Source organism: Suricata suricatta, chromosome 12, assembly GCF_006229205.1.
Source record: "Suricata suricatta isolate VVHF042 chromosome 12, meerkat_22Aug2017_6uvM2_HiC, whole genome shotgun sequence".
NCBI lineage: Eukaryota > Metazoa > Chordata > Mammalia > Carnivora > Herpestidae > Suricata > Suricata suricatta.
Genome location: NC_043711.1, coordinates 81,137,374 through 81,154,848, shown reverse-complemented (window position 1 = coordinate 81,154,848; position 17,475 = coordinate 81,137,374). Strand labels below are relative to the sequence as shown.

The 17,475-nt window shown below is 59.2% G+C and overlaps 1 protein-coding gene across 4 annotated transcripts in view; it reads left to right on the top strand.

The window, feature by feature from the left end:
- The window catches only part of NOL4L (nucleolar protein 4 like), an 84,830-nt gene extending 68,127 nt beyond the window's left edge, over nt 1-16,703 (top strand). For all 4 annotated transcript variants that reach the window (XM_029915992.1, XM_029915991.1, XM_029915993.1 and 1 more), the window contains 6 exons: nt 4,158-4,435; nt 6,317-6,502; nt 6,585-6,776; nt 7,057-7,179; nt 7,835-8,036; nt 12,126-16,703. In XM_029915992.1, the coding sequence (XP_029771852.1) occupies nt 4,158-4,435; nt 6,317-6,502; nt 6,585-6,776; nt 7,057-7,179; nt 7,835-8,036; nt 12,126-12,346 (1,202 nt within the window). In that variant the 3' untranslated portion in view covers nt 12,347-16,703. The remainder of the gene's footprint in view (nt 1-4,157; nt 4,436-6,316; nt 6,503-6,584; nt 6,777-7,056; nt 7,180-7,834; nt 8,037-12,125) is intronic.
- The last annotated feature ends 772 nt before the right edge of the window (nt 16,704-17,475 follow it).

The window sequence follows — 17,475 nt, the reverse complement described above, 5'->3', positions numbered from 1 at the left end:
CTGCCACTGCCCCGGGGCAGTGATGGGCTGATACACCCACCCCCCAGCAGCACCTTTGCCTCCCCCCCCCAGGATTAGGGGGCAGCACCCTGGCCCCAGGGCCTCCTCAGTGTCCTCCTGTGAGGCTCCTTCCATGGGCTGCTGCGTATACAAAGCATTCCCCCCACCTCCCTCCCTCATCGCGTCCTGCCCTCCTTGGGAGGAGTTCTGGACATGGGGCCTTGCGGTCCGGGCTCCAGAGCCAAAATGCTCACACAACTCTCTTTTTGGAGCCCAGTCTCTTCTAGAACCCCGTGTGTGGTTTTCTACTCACTGGAATATGAGTCCCCAGGACAGTGACCACCCTCTTTCCACTGCTATGTCCCCAGTGCCCTGCATGGGCCTGACACCAGTAAGTGTTCGGGCAGGGAAGGGATGAGGGTGGGAAGAGCAGCGGGCGCTGGCCTCCCCCTCCTCCCTGTGCCCACCTCCAATTTCACACCTGGCCGGGCTCTTGAGGGGCCCCCCGAACGCCCTGTGTGTAGGAAGCAGATGAGTTATGACAAAAGAGAATAGAGTAGAGAGAACCAGCTTTTTCTTTAGTGCCTACTCTCTATACCAGTATCGTCTACACCTCACGAATCCCATTTTACTGACATGACACGCATTCAGAAAGGAAACCGAGGCTCAAGGAGGTAAAGTGGCATCTTCAAGGTGACACAGCCCATGTCCACCCCCCTCCACAGCTCCTCTGCATTCTGCCTAAAACCCATGGCCTCTCCAGTTGGGAAAAAATGGACCTGAGTTCGAGGGAGCCCGTGAGTAGGCGGCACTGCAGACGGTGGGCACCCGGAAGAGGGCGGCCCAGCAGAATGATGCGGGCGGGGGGAGGGGGGGCACATGCTCAGAGGTGCGCTGTGTGTGGCCAGCTTCCCCTGCACTTAGCCTGTGGGGGGAGGAGGTGGGAGCCAAGCTTGTGATCTGGGGCCTGCTGGCCTGCCCTAGGTTTTGGGGTTTTTTGTTTGGGGGGGATTTCTGTGATTAAATATGTATAACATAAAAACTTTGTTACATTTTAACCATTTTTAAGTGTACGATTCAGCATTAAGCACAGTGACAGTGTTGGGCAACCAGCACCATTATTTCCAAAATACGGTTTGTTTTCCTCACCCCAAACTATATCCATTAAGCAGTAGCCCCTGGTGGCCCGGTGCGTCTTCTGTCCCCGTGCATGTGTCCGGTCTGCGCACTGCCCAGAAGGGGGCTCATTCAGCATTTGTCCCATTGTGTCTGGGTTTTTTCGCTCAGCTTAACACTTTCCGAGTTCATGTTGTAGCCTGTGACCGTATTTCATTCCTCTTCAGGGCTGAACAATATTCCATTGCACAGATAGATCACACTTAGTTTTATCCATTTATTTGGCAGGGTCTTTGAAAAGGGAAACAGTGTAAGTCTGTCATTAATATTTTAAAATCGGGATATTTACATAATGGTGCAGGTTTCTGATTTCTTCTAACAACTGGGAACGCATAGTCTGGACTCCTGGCCCCTCCTGGTCCCACCTGCCCAGCCCCTTCCCTCCATGGACTAGAGCAGCCTCGGAGCACTGGGCAGGGGGGCTGCGCTGCAGTGGGATCGGTGCCAGTGGCTGGCTGGCTGAGCAGCACGGTGCACAGCCCTGGGCTCCTGAGCTGTGCGGGGCTGGGACGCATGGTTCTCCTTCCCCCCTTGCACCACAGGTACAGGGCAAGAGAGGTCCATCCTCCCAGGAGGCAGGTGGTTGGGTGCCACCTGTGGGCCTGTGCAGGGGTGCGGCACTGCAGGAGGCCGTGGGCCTGACGCCTATGCGCTGGGACAGCTGGCTCACTGCGTGCAGAGCATGGTGCCCTCCTAGCAACCCCTCCTTCCAGGGGAGGAAGACAGAGCCCTCTAAGGTCAAGCGGCTGGCCCAGTAGAGATAATCCTCAGTAGGGATGTGAAGTCTCCCCTAGAGGGGGGACTAAAAATGGGCACCTGCCAGAGCAAATGGGGGCTCCCGTGGTCAGTGTGGGTGCCCGTCCCTGCCTCCCAGCTCCAGAAGAGGTTCCTGCGTGTATGGGGGTTGCCCCGTGGGAGGTGGGCAACTCTCAGGACTTAGCCTGGGCGGAGGCTCCAAAGTAGCCCTAGGAGGGAGAGGCCTTGAGGCTGTAACTCCTTCCCAGGGACAATGGAAGAGGAGGCCTGCCCTGAGGAGGAAGCACTGAGCTAGGCCTTGAAGGTAGACTGAAATTTTCTGAGCTGGAAGCCACAGGGCCGGGGGACAGCAGAGGCCTGGAGATAGGAGGCCCCTGTGGCGGCCAGGAAGGTGGGGCCTGGCCTACAGAAGCGGGGGTCTGGAGGATAGCAGTCAGGGACAGGAAGGTTATGGAACAGGAATAGGCTGGTGCTGGAAAAGGGAGGGGTGGAGATGGGTGTGATGAGGGGCAGGAGTGCAGCCACTTTCCTGTGGTTCGGTAATGAGCATTTGTCCCCCCAGGAGGGCTAGCACCTTGGTTGCCTTCATTACTTTGTTTCCCACCCTGGGACCCGCAGGCATGCAGTAGGTGCTCAGTAAATCCTGCTGGGCAATTTGTTCATTCCACCAACATCTGCATTGGTTGCTGGAGATCCTTCTGGGGGATAACCAGGCCCATCTGTGATGATCGAGGAGGGGGGCAGTGGACGCATGGTGAGGTCCTGGAGGTTGCAAGGCCGCAGGCTGGGGCACTCTGGGGTGCGTTGAGCAGGCAGGGAACTGGGGGGCAGTTTTGAACAGAGCCTGGAGCTGACCTGCAGGAGGATGGAGGGAGCGGTGGCTGCCCTGAGGAGGAGGAGGAAGAGGAGGGGCAGCCAAGCCCTGGGGACCTGCGGCAGCCGAGGGGGAGGGGTGCCACTCCACCACGGCCTTTCCCATCCCCCTCTGCCCGGGGCTCGGCTGCTTGATGGGCAGCCCGGCCCCGCCCCAGGGCAGCAGGGAGGCCAGCGATTGGTTGGGGCGCTAGAGCCGCTCGGTCGCCATGGGGACGCTCTGGCGGTGCGCGTGCCCAATGCCCAGCCCCGGGGACTAAATCTTCATAATCTGCTGGCTGGGAGAGTGGGGGTGGGGTCTTGCGCGACCCTGGCCTGGGGGAAGGGGTGGCCTGGGATGCGGTCTAGGCTCACTGTGGTCGCCCCTCCCCCACCAGCTCAGGGTGCGTGTTCTGAGCCCTGGGGCACCTGGGCGCCACCGGGAACCACGGGGTACTCACCACCTGACAGTGACCCTGGGAGCTCTACTAGTTTCGCCTCCGCCGTCTCAGCTGTTCAGGCAGGAGGCTGGGCCTTGATTGGGGAGAGGGGCCTGGAATTTCATCTGAAAATGTCTAGCCCCTTAGTTAAAGTTTGTCCTCCCAGATCCCCCAGGCAATACTGTGCTCTCCACAGCAGGGGGCGCCCTGGGCAGAGCTTTGTTGGGTTGTCACCTCTGGAAAGCAGTGCTAACCTATTGAGATGCCAGGAATGCAGACCCCAGAGCCTGGAACCCTGGCTCAGGATGTCCAAGGCCAGCTGGCCTTACACAGAAGGCAGCCGGTGGGGCGGGGGGAACTGCCTGTGCATAAGCTGCCCAGAGGAGGCTGGGCCGGCCTGCAGGAAGGAGAGGGTAACTGGGGTGGGGGGCGGGGGGCGGTTCACAATCGGCCCCTTATCCCATTCTCCTTAGCAGATGAAGGAAGTTGAGAGCCCGCTGTGGGGAGAGGGTGTGAAGGGGCAGGGCAGTGGTAAGTTAGAAGAAGAGGGGGATGCCTGTCAGGCCCCAAGCCACCCCTGGGTGTCCAAGGACCTGTGGCCTGCAGCAGGCTGCTCAGACCTGGGGCTGCAGCCACTCACTCCCAGGTCCTTGAAGCTGGGCCTCCCTGAGCCTGGACGGGGTGTCACAGGTGCGGAGGGCAGATGATTGGGCGCTCCACTCCCAATGGCCCGCTTCAGGCCGAGGGCCCCCCCCCTCCATTGGGCAGTGGCAAAGCTAGCCTCTCGGACAGCAGGGTCTCCTCCGGCCCAGAGATGCCCGTGAGGACGAGATGGAGCAAGTGCTCCCTGTGGCTGCTGTGGCCACAAGACCCCAGGGGGGCTTGGGGCAGGATGTGCTGGGGGGAGCCTCACACCCAGGCCTCTTGTTCTAGATGACTCCTCCTCTGAGAGTGGCAGCGGCAATGGCTCCTCCACCCTGAACCCATCCACATCGAGCAGTACCCAGGGCGACCCCGCCTTCCCCGAGATGAATGGCAACGGCGCCGTGGCCCCCATGGACTTCACCGCCACCTCCGAAGATCAGCCCATCAACCTATGTGACAAGCTCCCACCAGGCACAGCGCTCGGCACGCCCTCCTACCCCTCAGACAGCTGTGGTACCGATGGCCTGCGGAGCCGTGTCAAGTATGGGGTGAAGACCACCCCTGAGGTGTGTGGGGCTGAGGGCCGCCTCCTTCCTTGTACATGTCAGGGTTGGGTGAGGTGGAAATGAAATTGTGTGTCCCCAGAGTTGTGACCGCAAGTCAGAGGGGAGGCTCTGGAATAAGTGATCACACAGTGTGACTTCAAGCAAGGCCTTCCCTCCTCCAAGCCTGTGTCACCATCTATAAAGAGGGGTTGGCCCCGCCTTAGTGAAGGTGGTGGGTGACTTGTGGCCTGTTCCCCTCAACCCCCAGAATGGAGTCTGCTGCAAATTTTAGCAGCAAGTGGCCACAGCACAAAGTCCCCTTTGCATGCCTGTCCCCATTTTACAGATGGTGCAGAGAAAGAATGAGGCCTCTGACGGCCCAGGGATGTGAATGTTCAAAACTCAGTAGGCCAAGCTATGTGGAAGAAGGGGTGGCCAGTAGGGAAGGCTGGCCAGAAGGGGTGCCCCCGCACTGGGAACTCCCTCCTGCCTTCTGGGGCCACTGCCTATGCTTCCACAAGCTGCTTCGGGGCTACTGAGGTTTCCTGCACTGGGGCACTACATCACTGGGCACATACACTCTCAGCAGAGTTTTCTCCTACTGGGGCTGGGGGGCCAGAGGTGACTTATCAGAGCCCTACATCCCTCCGTGCCAGCCATGTATCCCGACGCAGCTTCTGTGCCCTCCCCGGGCCCTTCTCCTCTGCAAGGGGGTGTAGGGCGTGTGCCAGCGCTTGCCCCTGCGGCCTGTGTCATGGGTTCCGCACTGATGAGTGGCTGTGCAGTTGTTCCTGTGCGCCTGAGCTCAGGCCACGGAGCGGGTCCTGGCCAGAGCACGGCCGTCCTCTCCTGAGCCCAGGGGCAGACCTGCCCACCCCACGAGCTGCGGAGGGAGTTTGCCGCCGTGAGTTCAGGCCACGCGTGTGGGCCTGGAAGCGAGATGGGAGCTTGTGTTTTGCGGTTTCTGCCAGGGCCAGAGGACTCGGCTAAGGAGCACCTTGGGGTGGGACTTGCCCAGGGCCTGGAAGGTCTGCTGCCTCTCCACTGCGAGTCTGGCATGACCCGGCCAGAGCACCTAGGGTCTCTGACTATTGGAGTCTGTGTGGACCAAGCTGAGTCACCCCTCTTGTGGGACGGTCACAGAGAGTCCTGGTGGCGGCAGCCAAGGCAGGACTGGGCACCAGTCAGTACCCATCTTCATCCATTTGCTCTTCAGCAAGAGCTGTGATCCCCACAAAAAGAGGCTTCTGCTCTGAGGCAGTTGTGGGGAGGGAGTAGGCAGCTGGGTCCCTCTGTTGTACGACAGGGGACTGCCTGGTGGGCTGGGCCTGGTTCCCACTGCCCCTTTCCACAAACACACCTGTGCGCTGGGGCTCGTGGTGTCTCCCCGGAAGCGGCCGCAGACAGGGGAACCCCAGCCCTGGAGTTCCTGCAATGCAGTTTGCCCACTGGACCTGTCGCCTTGGCTGGCTCCCTCTCCCGGCCCGACTGCGCTCTCCCTGACAGACGGCGCACTCGCTGCCTGTGTGGCCGCACTGTTGCCAGCCCGGGCTGCAGCTCCTTGGGGACCGGGGAGGGAAACCCCAAAGCCAGAACCAGTCTTGGCAGAACCAGAAGAGGCTGGGAACCCTGCCTACGTCTGGCCGGCCTCGCATGATGCAGCAGGTCGTGGTGTGGACGCTGCTGCTGAGTAAAGCGCCATCACGGGCCCAGGCCTCCACCGCCCACGGGCATCTCCATTCCGAGGGGGAAGGGAGTGGGGAGGGGCGGTGACACAGGACCTCGACACCGTGGCTAGTGCCACGGCTGGGTGTGCTCACCACCCTGGTCCCCGAGCTCTCCGTGGCTGTCGGAGACCAAAAGTGGGCCTGGTCTGACCCTCTGGCCCTTGCCCTCTCTCAGTCGCCCCCTTACAGCTCCGGGAGCTATGATTCCATCAAGACTGAGGTCAGTGGCTGCCCTGAGGACCTGACGGTAGGCCGGGCCCCCACAGCAGATGACGACGACGACGACCATGATGACCATGAGGACAACGATAAGATGACCGACTCTGAGGGCATGGACCCGGAGCGCCTCAAGGCCTTCAATGTGAGCGCCAGTGAGGGCTGGGCAGGGCCGGGGCCAGGGCCACAGCCGAGGCAGCCCTTCCTAGAGCCGGTGTCTCCCACAGATGTTTGTACGTCTCTTTGTGGACGAGAACCTGGACCGCATGGTGCCCATCTCCAAGCAGCCCAAGGAGAAGATCCAGGCCATCATCGAGTCCTGCAGCCGGCAGTTCCCTGAGTTCCAGGAGCGGGCCCGCAAGCGCATCCGCACCTACCTCAAGTCCTGCCGGCGCATGAAGAAGAATGGCATGGAGATGGTGAGCCCCTCGTCCCCAGTCTACCTGTTCCCTGTGCACCACCCCCCCGGGGACTCCTGGGTGGTCCCCTGGCCAGACACTTCCCCCTTGACCCTCCTGATACCCCTGGAAAGCAGGAACCACAATCCCTGATTCTCAGAGGAGGGAAGCTGAGGCCCAGACAGATTACACGGTTCCATAGAGCATGGCCTGGAGCGTATGCCCCAGCCCCGGGCCACCCACCTCCGGGGCAGGGTCTCAGTAAGCCCCAGCACCGGCCCCGTCCCTGTTCTGCCTGCAGACGAGACCCACGCCTCCCCACCTGACCTCGGCCATGGCAGAGAACATCCTGGCGGCGGCCTGCGAGAGCGAGACGAGAAAAGCAGCCAAAAGGATGCGCCTGGAGATCTACCAGTCCTCCCAGGTACCCGCTTACCCGCCGCTGCTGGGCAGCGCTCCCGGGGCGAGAGGGTGACTGTCAGTCATGCTGCAGACGGCTGGGTACAGGGAGAGAGCGAAGGCCGCCCTGGGACCCAGATGGAGCCGCGACGGGGCAGGGCCTGGGCACGCAGGCCTAGGAGTCTGGCCTCTGAGAGGGGTTTTTGGATTTTTTGGGTTTTTTTAAATATAGTTTATTGTCAAGTTGGTTGGTTTCCATATAACACCCAGTGCTCATCCCAACAAGTGCACTCCTCCATGCCCATCACCCATTTCCCCCAACCCCCATCAAGCCTGTTGTCAGTTTTTAAGAGTCTCTTATGGTTTGCCTCCCTCCTTCTCCTTCTTTTTTCTTCCCCTTCCCTCTCCCATGGTCCTCTGTCAAGTTTCTCCTGATCCACATATGAGTGAAAACATATGGTATCTTTCTCTGCCTTATTTCACTTAGCATAACACCCTCCAGTTCCATCCACGTTGCTACAATTGGCCAGATTTCATTCTTTCTGAGAGGGTTTTTTAGCCAGGCAGGATCAAATCTGCCCCCCAGAGAGATGAGCAGAGCCCCATAGGTCAAAGCACTGGGTCCCAGGGACAACCGTCAGGACCCTTCGGTTCCCTAGCGCTTTCCTCCCGCTCTGCAGGACGAGCCCATTGCCCTGGACAAGCAGCACTCCCGGGACTCTGCAGCCATCACCCACTCCACCTACTCACTGCCAGCCTCCTCCTACTCCCAGGACCCCGTGTATGTCAATGGCGGCCTCAACTACAGTTACCGCGGCTACGGGGCCTTGGGCAGCAACCTGCAGCCCCCTGCCTCCCTCCAAACAGGAAATCACAGTAACGGTGAGTGGGGGCCCCGGGCTCGCAGACCTGAACCCAGGTCTGTGTGCAGGGCAGGTGGGGAGGCAGAGGCCGGCAGAGAGCGCACCTGCCGCGTGGCACCGACACCTCCCCTGTTGCACAGTCGATAGGCTGGCCGGTGAGGAAATCTCGGCTGGTTAAAACGGCGAACCAGTCCCTTCTCGCCTCCAAGGAGGCCGCTCCAGCACGCGCCTGGATGCACGGCTGGGCCTTGCCCAGCTTCGGCTCCTCGCCGGCCATCGAGAGCACTGAGCGCAGCTGAGGCCCTGCTCTGAGCTGAATCCTCTCCACACACCTGCTTTACCCCCAGTGCAGAGCTCAGAAAGGGGGTCACTGGCCCGGAGCACTCAGAGCTGGGAGCAGAGCCAGCATCGGGCCAGGGCACAGCCCAGTTCAGCAGCTGCGGCCTGCAGGGAGCCTGTCACATGGCTCCAGGCAGGTCACCGCCTTCTCCAGGCCTGAGCCCTTGCCCCTGCACTACAGAGCCCTGTGCAGGTCACCTGGGCTGACAGTTAGCTATCTGTTCCCCAACTCCTTAAGCTGGTGTTTGTCCTGGGGCCTATGCAGAACTTCCCCTGTGCCCTGGATGCAGACAGGACAGAGCCCAGTATTGGAGAAACAGTCCCTGAAAAGCCACAGACCTCCCTGTGGAGTTAGGTGTTGCCCTAAGTGGGGAGCTCAGGCCCATTCACACTGGGCCCCACGGGAGGCTGGGGTAGGGGGGACAACAGGGGAAGAGCAGGCTCCGCTGGCAGCCCTGGGGAGTGAGCGAGGAGTGGGTGGGGGTGACCGAAGGGCTGGCACTGGGATTTCGTTCCATGTGCGGTGGGAGCCACTGATGGGTTTTAAGCGAAGCAGGGCTGTGAACTGTGCTCGGTCTTGGTGGTGAGATCTGAATCAGAAGGGCAGGAGGCAGAAGCCGTGTGCATCGAGGGTCATTCAGAGACAAGGGGGTGAGGAGGAGAGCTGAGGGTGACCCCAAGTTGCTTGAGGAGTAGGTTAGAGGAAAGTACCACCCACAGGCCAGGGAACTTTGGTCCTAGGTCTTAGCTGACATGCCTGAGAGTTCTTCTCAAGCCCTTGTCCTTGGCTGCAGGATGCCCCTCACTGTTCCCGGGCAGCAAGGGAGAGGGCAGGCCCCTACCCATGGCAGAAAGCCCCAGCCCGCTCCGCTCACCTTGCCTCCTAACACCAGGAAGTGTGTTGTGTGCAGGGCCCTGGAAGACTCCTGCCTGGGCTTAACTTCTCATCCCTTCCTAATGCCTCTTAACCTAAAATAAGAGGCTGCCTGGCCTTAATCCCCGAAGCCGGAGCCGGAGTGGCCAGCCGCGGTGCGAGGTGGGACCGCTGTCCCAGAGGGTGTCTGTTCTTCTAGGAAGAAGAGCCATCTGACGGGCCTGATGGGTGGGGACCCAGTTAAGAGTATCTGAGGACAGGTCCCAGGGCAGGGAAGTCAGGACCCCCTAGATATACACGAGTGTGACAGCCCTTCCCAGGCAGCAGGCGATGGGGACAAGCCCCCAGCTGGTCCATGCAGCATGGCTGTCTTGGGGCTGCAGCCGCCGGCAAGGGCACTGGGCCTGCTCCCCTCTCTGCCCTATTCACAGCTGCTAGAGAGACTCCGGCCACAGCCAGGTCTCCCTTTGAGGGAGGCAATTGGCTCTTCCCTGTGCTTCCCCGGGGCCTCTGTTCCCTTCTGTACGCGCCCTGCTGCCTCAGAGGTGGGTGGTGAGGGCACCGTGGCAGAGATCTGCTCGTTTACCTCCCGGCCTGGGGCAGCATGTGCGCTGCGAGCACTGGGCTGGAGTCCCGCAGCTGTCCACAAGCAGCCGCCCCAGGCCCCCTGCCGTCCCTGGCAGCAGCCAGTCCCATGAGGGACACTTCCGTCACGTCAGTGCCTTGGCAGGGTGACTGTGTGCTCCTCACTTTGCTCTTCAGGTTGTCAGCAGGGGATGCAAACGAGCTTAGATAGAAGCAGCCTGGCCCATGGGGTGCTGGGCATCTTGTGCCCACTAGTGCCCCTCTAGCAACCACACCCGAGTGTCAGCACTAGCACCTGTGGGAGGACGGCTCCAGAGCAGGCTGGTGCAGGGGACAGGGCATTCTTCTCTCTGGGCTCTAGCTACTGCCCAAAAGAGACCAGAGGACAAGGCTTGGGAATGGGAGACAGGAACCCCAGGGCCCGGTCACACCAACTGGCAGGCGGCTCTGGCCTTCGTTGTCTGGAAGAGACTGGGAGCTGCTCCGGGGGAAACCAACCCTTCCCCAGCCCGGAGGCAGCCCTGCTCCCCACCTGCCCCCCATGGCCCTCTGGCCACAAGAGGGGAGCCCACCACCTGCTTGGCTGCTATTTCCAGCAAGTCACAGCCCTGCTTCTCCCTCCTGCATTTCATCTGAACAGACTTAGCTGCTCCCTTGATTCTCAATTCCAAGGATGTCCCTTAGCAAGCCAGTTCCAAGGACCTGCTTCTGGACGTCCACGTGCTCTAGTCAAAGAGGAAGCAGCCCGTGGGACAGGTGGCCCCCTCGGGCTGCACCAGCTTCCTTTAGCAGCAGGTCCAGTTTCCAGTGACTCCCAGCATGTCACCTCCAGGCACGAAGTCTCCAGTGACTGGAGCTTGTCCCTCTCTCTGCAGCAGTATAAGACGTGCCACTGTAGATGCAGTCGAGTGAAGCTGGCCATCAGAGCCCACAGGGTAGTGGGGAAACCTCTGACAGCCAAGGTCAGCCTGCCACACCTGCCCGTCAGGGTGAGACCACCCGGTGCGGGGATGGACAGCAGGGGGAGGGTAGGCAGGAGCAGGGAGACGGCCGCCCTGAGGCGGCTCTGGGTATGCTCTTTGGCTGTTTTCCCACTCAGCACCTCACAAGAATGCTTTTCAACTTCCAGGAGCCCATCCAGAAAGCCCCCCAAACCCATCTGGCAGCTCATGGCCAGGCTGAGTGTCTCTCAGGCATGGCTCGGCCCCCAGCAGCCTCCTCGTGTTCCGGGGCCGTTGACCAGTTGCCTACGGAGTAGCTTGGGAAAGGCAGAGAGGAGACAGGGCCCGCTGGTCCCCTGCCTCACATCCTCACGTCTGGTTCAGAAAACTCAGGCTCCTTTTTTGCTGCCACGGTTTGGAGAGCAAAGGGGATTTCTCCAGAGAGGGCCCCTGGGCCCCGTCCTGACCACTGACCCTCACACCCCGGCCCCACAACACGAACCTTCCTCTTGCCCAACCACAGAAGACCTCCTCAGAGGAAGAGGGATTCGGGGTTCTGCGGCTCCTCAGACAGGCTTAGCACCCACAGCACCTTCATCCACGTGGCACTCCCAGCCTCCCCCTCCCCCATCCCCTGCAGGGCGCAGCCACCATCTGGCCGGCCTTGCCTCAACCTCTCCCACAGCCAAGCAGGGCACCTGGCCTTTCTTCTCCATCTGGACAGAAGTCCCGCCCTGCTCCACTTCGGACTGTAGGGCTTTCCACACACCCGTGCCTCTCAGCTTGCCTACGGCATCTTGAATCCCATCTCCCCGGACAGCCTGCCCATCCGGGGAGCAATGGCACACCTCCATGGCTCGCAGCTGCCCTTACAGGGAAGCTCTGCTTTCCCAGGGTGAGGACAGTCAGGGGAGCCGCTCTGCCTTGAGGCCTCCCCCTCGCCCGGCTGCCAGGGCTGGGATACGGGTGCGTTAGGGGAGCACAGTCAGCAAGGGTCCTCAGAGCGCAATGCAGGGCAGCGGGGAGGGGAGGTCGGAGCCCCCTCTGGCTGATGCCGAAGCCTGGCCCTGGCCGCATCCTGCCCTGGAGGTGGAGCCAAGTGCCCACGTTCACCACCTAATCTTGGGCGAACCTCCAGGTCTCTGCTTGCGCCCCACCCCCACCGTGTCGCCGACAAGGCCCCCTTCCTTGAGGGTTAACAGCCCCATGTTTCACCTGCTCGTACCAGGCCCCATTCCAGGCGCTGGCGCACACTCGTCCAGAAACCTAAGTGCCCGTGTCACAGCAAGCCCCCAAGACAGCACCGTGATGGCCTCCGGTGCCACGGGAGGCGTTGCCTGCCCTCCTCACCCATGCTCTCCCTCTGCAGGGCCCACCGACCTCAGCATGAAAGGCGGGGCCACCCCCGCCTCCAGCACACCCACGCCCACGCCCTCCAGCAACAGCACCAGCAGGACCATGCCGGCCGCGCAGCTCAGCCCCACGGAGATCAGTGCGGTGCGGCAGCTCATCGCCGGCTACCGAGAGTCCGCCGCCTTCCTGCTGCGCTCCGCGGACGAACTGGAAAACCTCATTTTACAGCAGAACTGACCCCGCGGCACCTGGAGCGCACTACCCTAGGGAAGGAGGCTGTCCCGGCCCAGCTTCCTGCCTCACCACTTGGTACATTTTGTTTTCTGAAAGAGGTGGGATCCATAAGAGCAGTTTCTAGCCACACGCCAAGCACCTGCAACTTTGGGCACAAGAACACTTTTTTTTTTTTTGGAATCTCACCACACGGGTGCTCTGACCTGCTTGGAAGAGGCCAACGGGGCAGCTTTGGAAGGGCTGGGGCTCCCCTGACAAGCCGCTGGGGACGCAGCTCTACTTAGAATCATCTTCGTGGACCCTGATGTTAGAATCCCACCCCCGATAATAACCTTTCAAGTCTTAGGTGAGCAGAATTGCATATTTATTGAGAAAAACAAAGTGGACCCTTCTTCCTCTCCCCTTAGTAATTTATTTTTCTGAAAATGGATTCTTTTGTGTTTGTACAGATTGCCAGTCTGTGTCTGTCTGATCAGAAGGATGTATCCCTGTGACCTAACATTCCATATCACTACACTGGCGCAGGCTGGGGGCCAGCAGGGCGGGGTGAGGCGGGGCGGGCGCCGGGCTGGCTGTCCCTTTGAGCGCCCAGCACCGCCAAGCCCGAGGGCCTCACCCACATCTAATGCAAAGCAAAGACAAAAACGGCCCCCCACCCCCACTCCACAGAAGCCCCAGTCGCACGGCCACCTGTGTTCTACCTCACACTCCAGTGGGGGCCTGTCCCAGGGCGGGCCCTGGGCCTGTTCCACACGGCTACCTACCTCCCAGCGCCCCCCACGGGGTGTCTGGCTGGGAGGGAGGTCCAGAGGGGCGGCTGGGGCTAGAACCCAAGGAGGGCTTCGACCCTTGTAAGCAGCGGCTTGCAGCTGCCCCGGCCCGGCCCTCCCAGCTGCTTGACAGGACGGAGTGCAGGGGGATGTCGGCCTCTTGGCAGAGCCCGTGCCCTCCCCTGCCCCCAGGGAGCCAGGGCCCTCGGACACCCGCCAGGAAGGGCCTGTTTCTTCAGGGCGAGCCCTCAGCAGCCAGGTAGCCCCCAAACAGGGAAAGCGGCTGCAAGCCCCTGGCTGGACTTGCAGCCCCTGCCCTCCGCCCCTGTGGGGGGAGTAAAGGAACCACCCGTGGAAGTGGAGAAGCCACTTGGGTTCTCCTAGGATGCGCCCTTCTGGAGGGACGCATCCTGGGAGAAACCTGTAATCCCTGGAGTGTGAACAAAGGACAAAGAAAAGGCTGGCCCAGTTTCCTTCCTCCCCAGTAGGCACTTCTTCTTGCTCAGTGCAATACCTACCAGTGCTGCTAAAACCAGGGACTCACCCAGACCTCAGAAGGCCCGAGGGGCCTCTCCATGCAACACTCCGTAGCCATGACAGCAGCTCTCTGCTGCCTGCCCCTGCCCAGAGCTGGCAGAAGCCCTCTGTTGCCTTTCCTCCCTCAGAGCAAAGAGGCCCCAGGGGAGCCCGGGCTGCGTGGACCCTAGGACGGCCACAGAGAGCCACTCGACCCCAGAGCAGGCGCCCCTTCCCAATCCAGCTTTCTGTAGCCAACTGGCTCCCGGCACGACTGGCAGACCACCATCAGGAGGGGCCCCAAGCCACCTGGCATCTGGGCCCGAGCTATGGGCCTTGGAGCCAGAACCCTGAAAGGTAGGGTGCCCCGCGCCTTGCTTACTTCCAGCCCCCAGTAGATCAGGGTGGTCTTTTCTCTCTCAAGTGGCCTCCAGCACCCCACCCAGCGCACCACCTCTGCCTTCCATCTGACTAGTCCCCAGGTCTCCGGTCAGGGCCAGGACACCCGAGACTCCCCCTTAGCACAGCACGAGCTCCAGCGCCCAAGGCCTGTCCCCCGACCCAGCCATCCACACATCCAGCGCCCCCTTTCAATTTGTGTAAATATTTATTTTTGTGAGTGAACAATACTACAAAGTAATCAGCAGGTCTTTTGCAAAATATTACCCCAGGCAATTTGTGAAAATCATAATGTTAGAAACTGGCAGAGACAATCGCCGCCTTAGAATTCTTGATACCAACTGCTTGTCATTTCCCCTCCTGAAGGCAGGACCCAAGCCAGGCACCGGGCTTTTCCCGCAGACAGGAGAGAGGACGGGAGAGAGGAGGGCTGGGAGGGGCCGCGCCCACACACCGGGGATTGGATCGAAAGATCAGCGAACGCTTCAGTTGCAAGTCCAGCTTTCCTCAGCTGCCCACCTCGGCCTGCCTTAGCACTGGGCAAGGGCGCAGGCGCGCTTGCGTGAGTGGAAGGCCTCGGGGAGGGCTCCCCACCGACCCTCCAGGACAGCCCATTCTGTCACGGTGACCTCACCGCTTGGGTGGGCTCCTCTGTGACACTAGGCATGAAGCCCTGGTGATGGCAGAAGCAGGAGCAAGTCGCTGTGTGGAAACAGGACTCCATTAGCTAGTTTAGTCAGGGACCTTGTTCTGTTTTGCGTTTTTTTCAAAGATGCAGCTTCAACCCCTCCCCACCCATCCTGCCCTGGAGGGCACCAAAGAGCTGGTTCTGCCTGACCGAGCTCACCGCCGTTCCCCCCTCACACACACATCCGCACCCCCACCCCAGGGACTGCCTTCTCCCCACCTTGCCTGCAGCCCTGTGAGTTCTGATGGAGGGCCTCAGGGCACAGACTCATCACGGGGTACCCTAAGCCAGAAGGAAACTCGAGTCGGAATACACCAATTCCAGAGTCTTTGCAGGGGGCTAATCCCAGCAGAAGGGTAGAATCAGAAGTGGGAATTTGGTCTTAGAGGTGGATCAAATAGACCAGTAATGGTGTGACCCATCTAAAATTCATGTCGCCATCACCTCCAGGACAGTTTATACCCAAGGACAGTGTTGAGGGGGAGGAGACAGAAGGGGGCGAGCAGGGTTTTCAAGGATTTCAAACAGGTGGAACCCAGCCATCCCTATTCCCAAGGGCCACTTAACGACTCCAGGGGTGGTTACAGGATTAACTACCAGTTCATTTTCAAAATGCTGCTTTGAACTCAGAGGGTTGATACTTTTAATTTGTAATTTTTTGTAAAACTTTTTACAAGATAGTAAAGTATTTCACCAGAATACCAGTTTCAATCCGTCCATGGTCTGATTTTTATATAATTTAGTGGTGCTTTAGAAACTTTGTTTTTGTTGTTTCTGAGCTAAACAGCTCAATCCTTTTTCGCCTGTATCTACCTAAGACCAATGTGAACCTTTGTATTTTGCTCCTAATTTTGGACTCAGTGAAAGTGTACTGTTTACATGTACAGACGCCCCGTCCCTGTGTGCTCCGCAAGCCTCGCTCTTGAGGAGGAAGGGGCACCTCACTAAGCTCACCTGCTTAGCAAAGCCACAAGACAAAAACCTCTTTTTACCTGTGTTTCCACCTAAAAACAAACAAAAAAAACCCTATACCACATAGAACTCAGATTTGCTGAAAACTACTCTTCTAAGCTCAGAAAAATCTCCGTGTGTGAGATGTCCCACAGGCCTCTGAAACGTGGTCCACCTCGGAGCAGGGGTCAGAGACTTCCCCGGGGGGGGGGGGGGGGGGGGGGGGTGCTGCCGGCGGGGGCACCTGCGTGGCCTTGAGGAGAGCACGAGCAGGACCCGGCTGCAGGGCTGTGGGACGGTGGAATTCTTCCAGCAGCCGGAGAGTGGGGAGAGGTCAAGGTGACCCATGTGACCTTCAGGGTCAAGCCGGCCAGGATTCAGGCACAACCCAAGAGCGTGTCCACGGTCTGGCCTAATTCAGACATGTTCCGGGAGAGCGCAAGTTCCCTGAGATGAGGGTCTGGGACTTCCCAGTGCAGGTGGCACAGGCATTTCCTCAGGGCTCCCCTGGCAGCGGCTGGCTCCTGAGGCAGCACCTCTGAGGCGGGGCGGGGGCTCCAGACGGTAAGCAGATGGCACTGAAGACGAGCAGTGGATGGCACCAACTTTTAAAGGTGACTCTTTGTTACTTAATCAATGGCTACACCTCTAAATTCTATTTTTACAGATATGCACCTATGCAACTTAACGTGGCTCTTCTAAGCAGGTGAGGACTTCCTCCTCAATGCTCTATAAAAACTATTTGTGTTCTAGATAGTGAGTTTTTTCCAGTAAATGTGGCTTAATATTTTAATTCTTAGACTGTGTCTTCTTTATGTGATGCAACTAAATTCCGTTTTGTTTGTGGAATGACTAGCACAGGCCAGGTCCCTCTCCCTCACTTAACAAAAGACCAATGAGCTGTTAATTGAGCTGTTATCTCCATGGTATTACTTGCTAAATGCACTGATTTCATAAGTATGTGGAATCCTTTTTTCTTTTGAATCTGTATATCATATATAAGACTGAATCTACTTAATAAACACTGAATAACAAATCGGACGCTTCATTCCCACCGTGTCCTCCCAACAGCCCTGCTGGCCGGCTCTCCTGCACATCTAGGTCGGTGCTGACACGCCCTTCGGCTGGCAGGCCACCTTTTCCTGGCCAACGCGCTAGGCCACCACCGCAGGCCCTCGGTCAACTTCCCTCGAATAATCCTGTCATGTCAACAGCTAGCCCCTTAGAGAAGGAAACAAACCTGGCGCAGGAGGCACCTTCCCAGGGGTGCACACCAGTCACCCAGCAAGGTGGCTCACACGCCGCTCCCCTGACCCCAGTGCACCGCTCTTCACCCACCGAGCCCAAACTCACACGGACTGGCCCCTACGTGCTGGCTTGGAAAACTTGAGGCAACACCATCCCTGATCCTGAACCTTCTGCCCTTGACATTCCATTCGACCCAAAAGTCCCAATCCAGGGCAGTTCACTTGTGCACAGTCTTCTTTCCTCCTACATAGATCATTTAGGCTCACCCTTGAGGAAAACTTGCAGGAATATGGCCGGGGGCTCACCTGTCATGAATTTTTTAAAAATTCTGTGAGTTACAAGCATAAACATTAGTTTTACTGTTAGAGTCTGTGCGTGTGCGTGTGTATGGACACACAGACACCTATTACATGACACTTTTTTTTAATAGCTTTTCAAATGCTTTTTTTTTAATGTTTTATTAATTTTTGATACAAGAGAGACAGAGCATGAGAGGGGGAGGGGCAGAGAGAAGGAGACAGAACCGGAAGCAGCTCCAGGCTCTGAGCTGGCTGTCAACA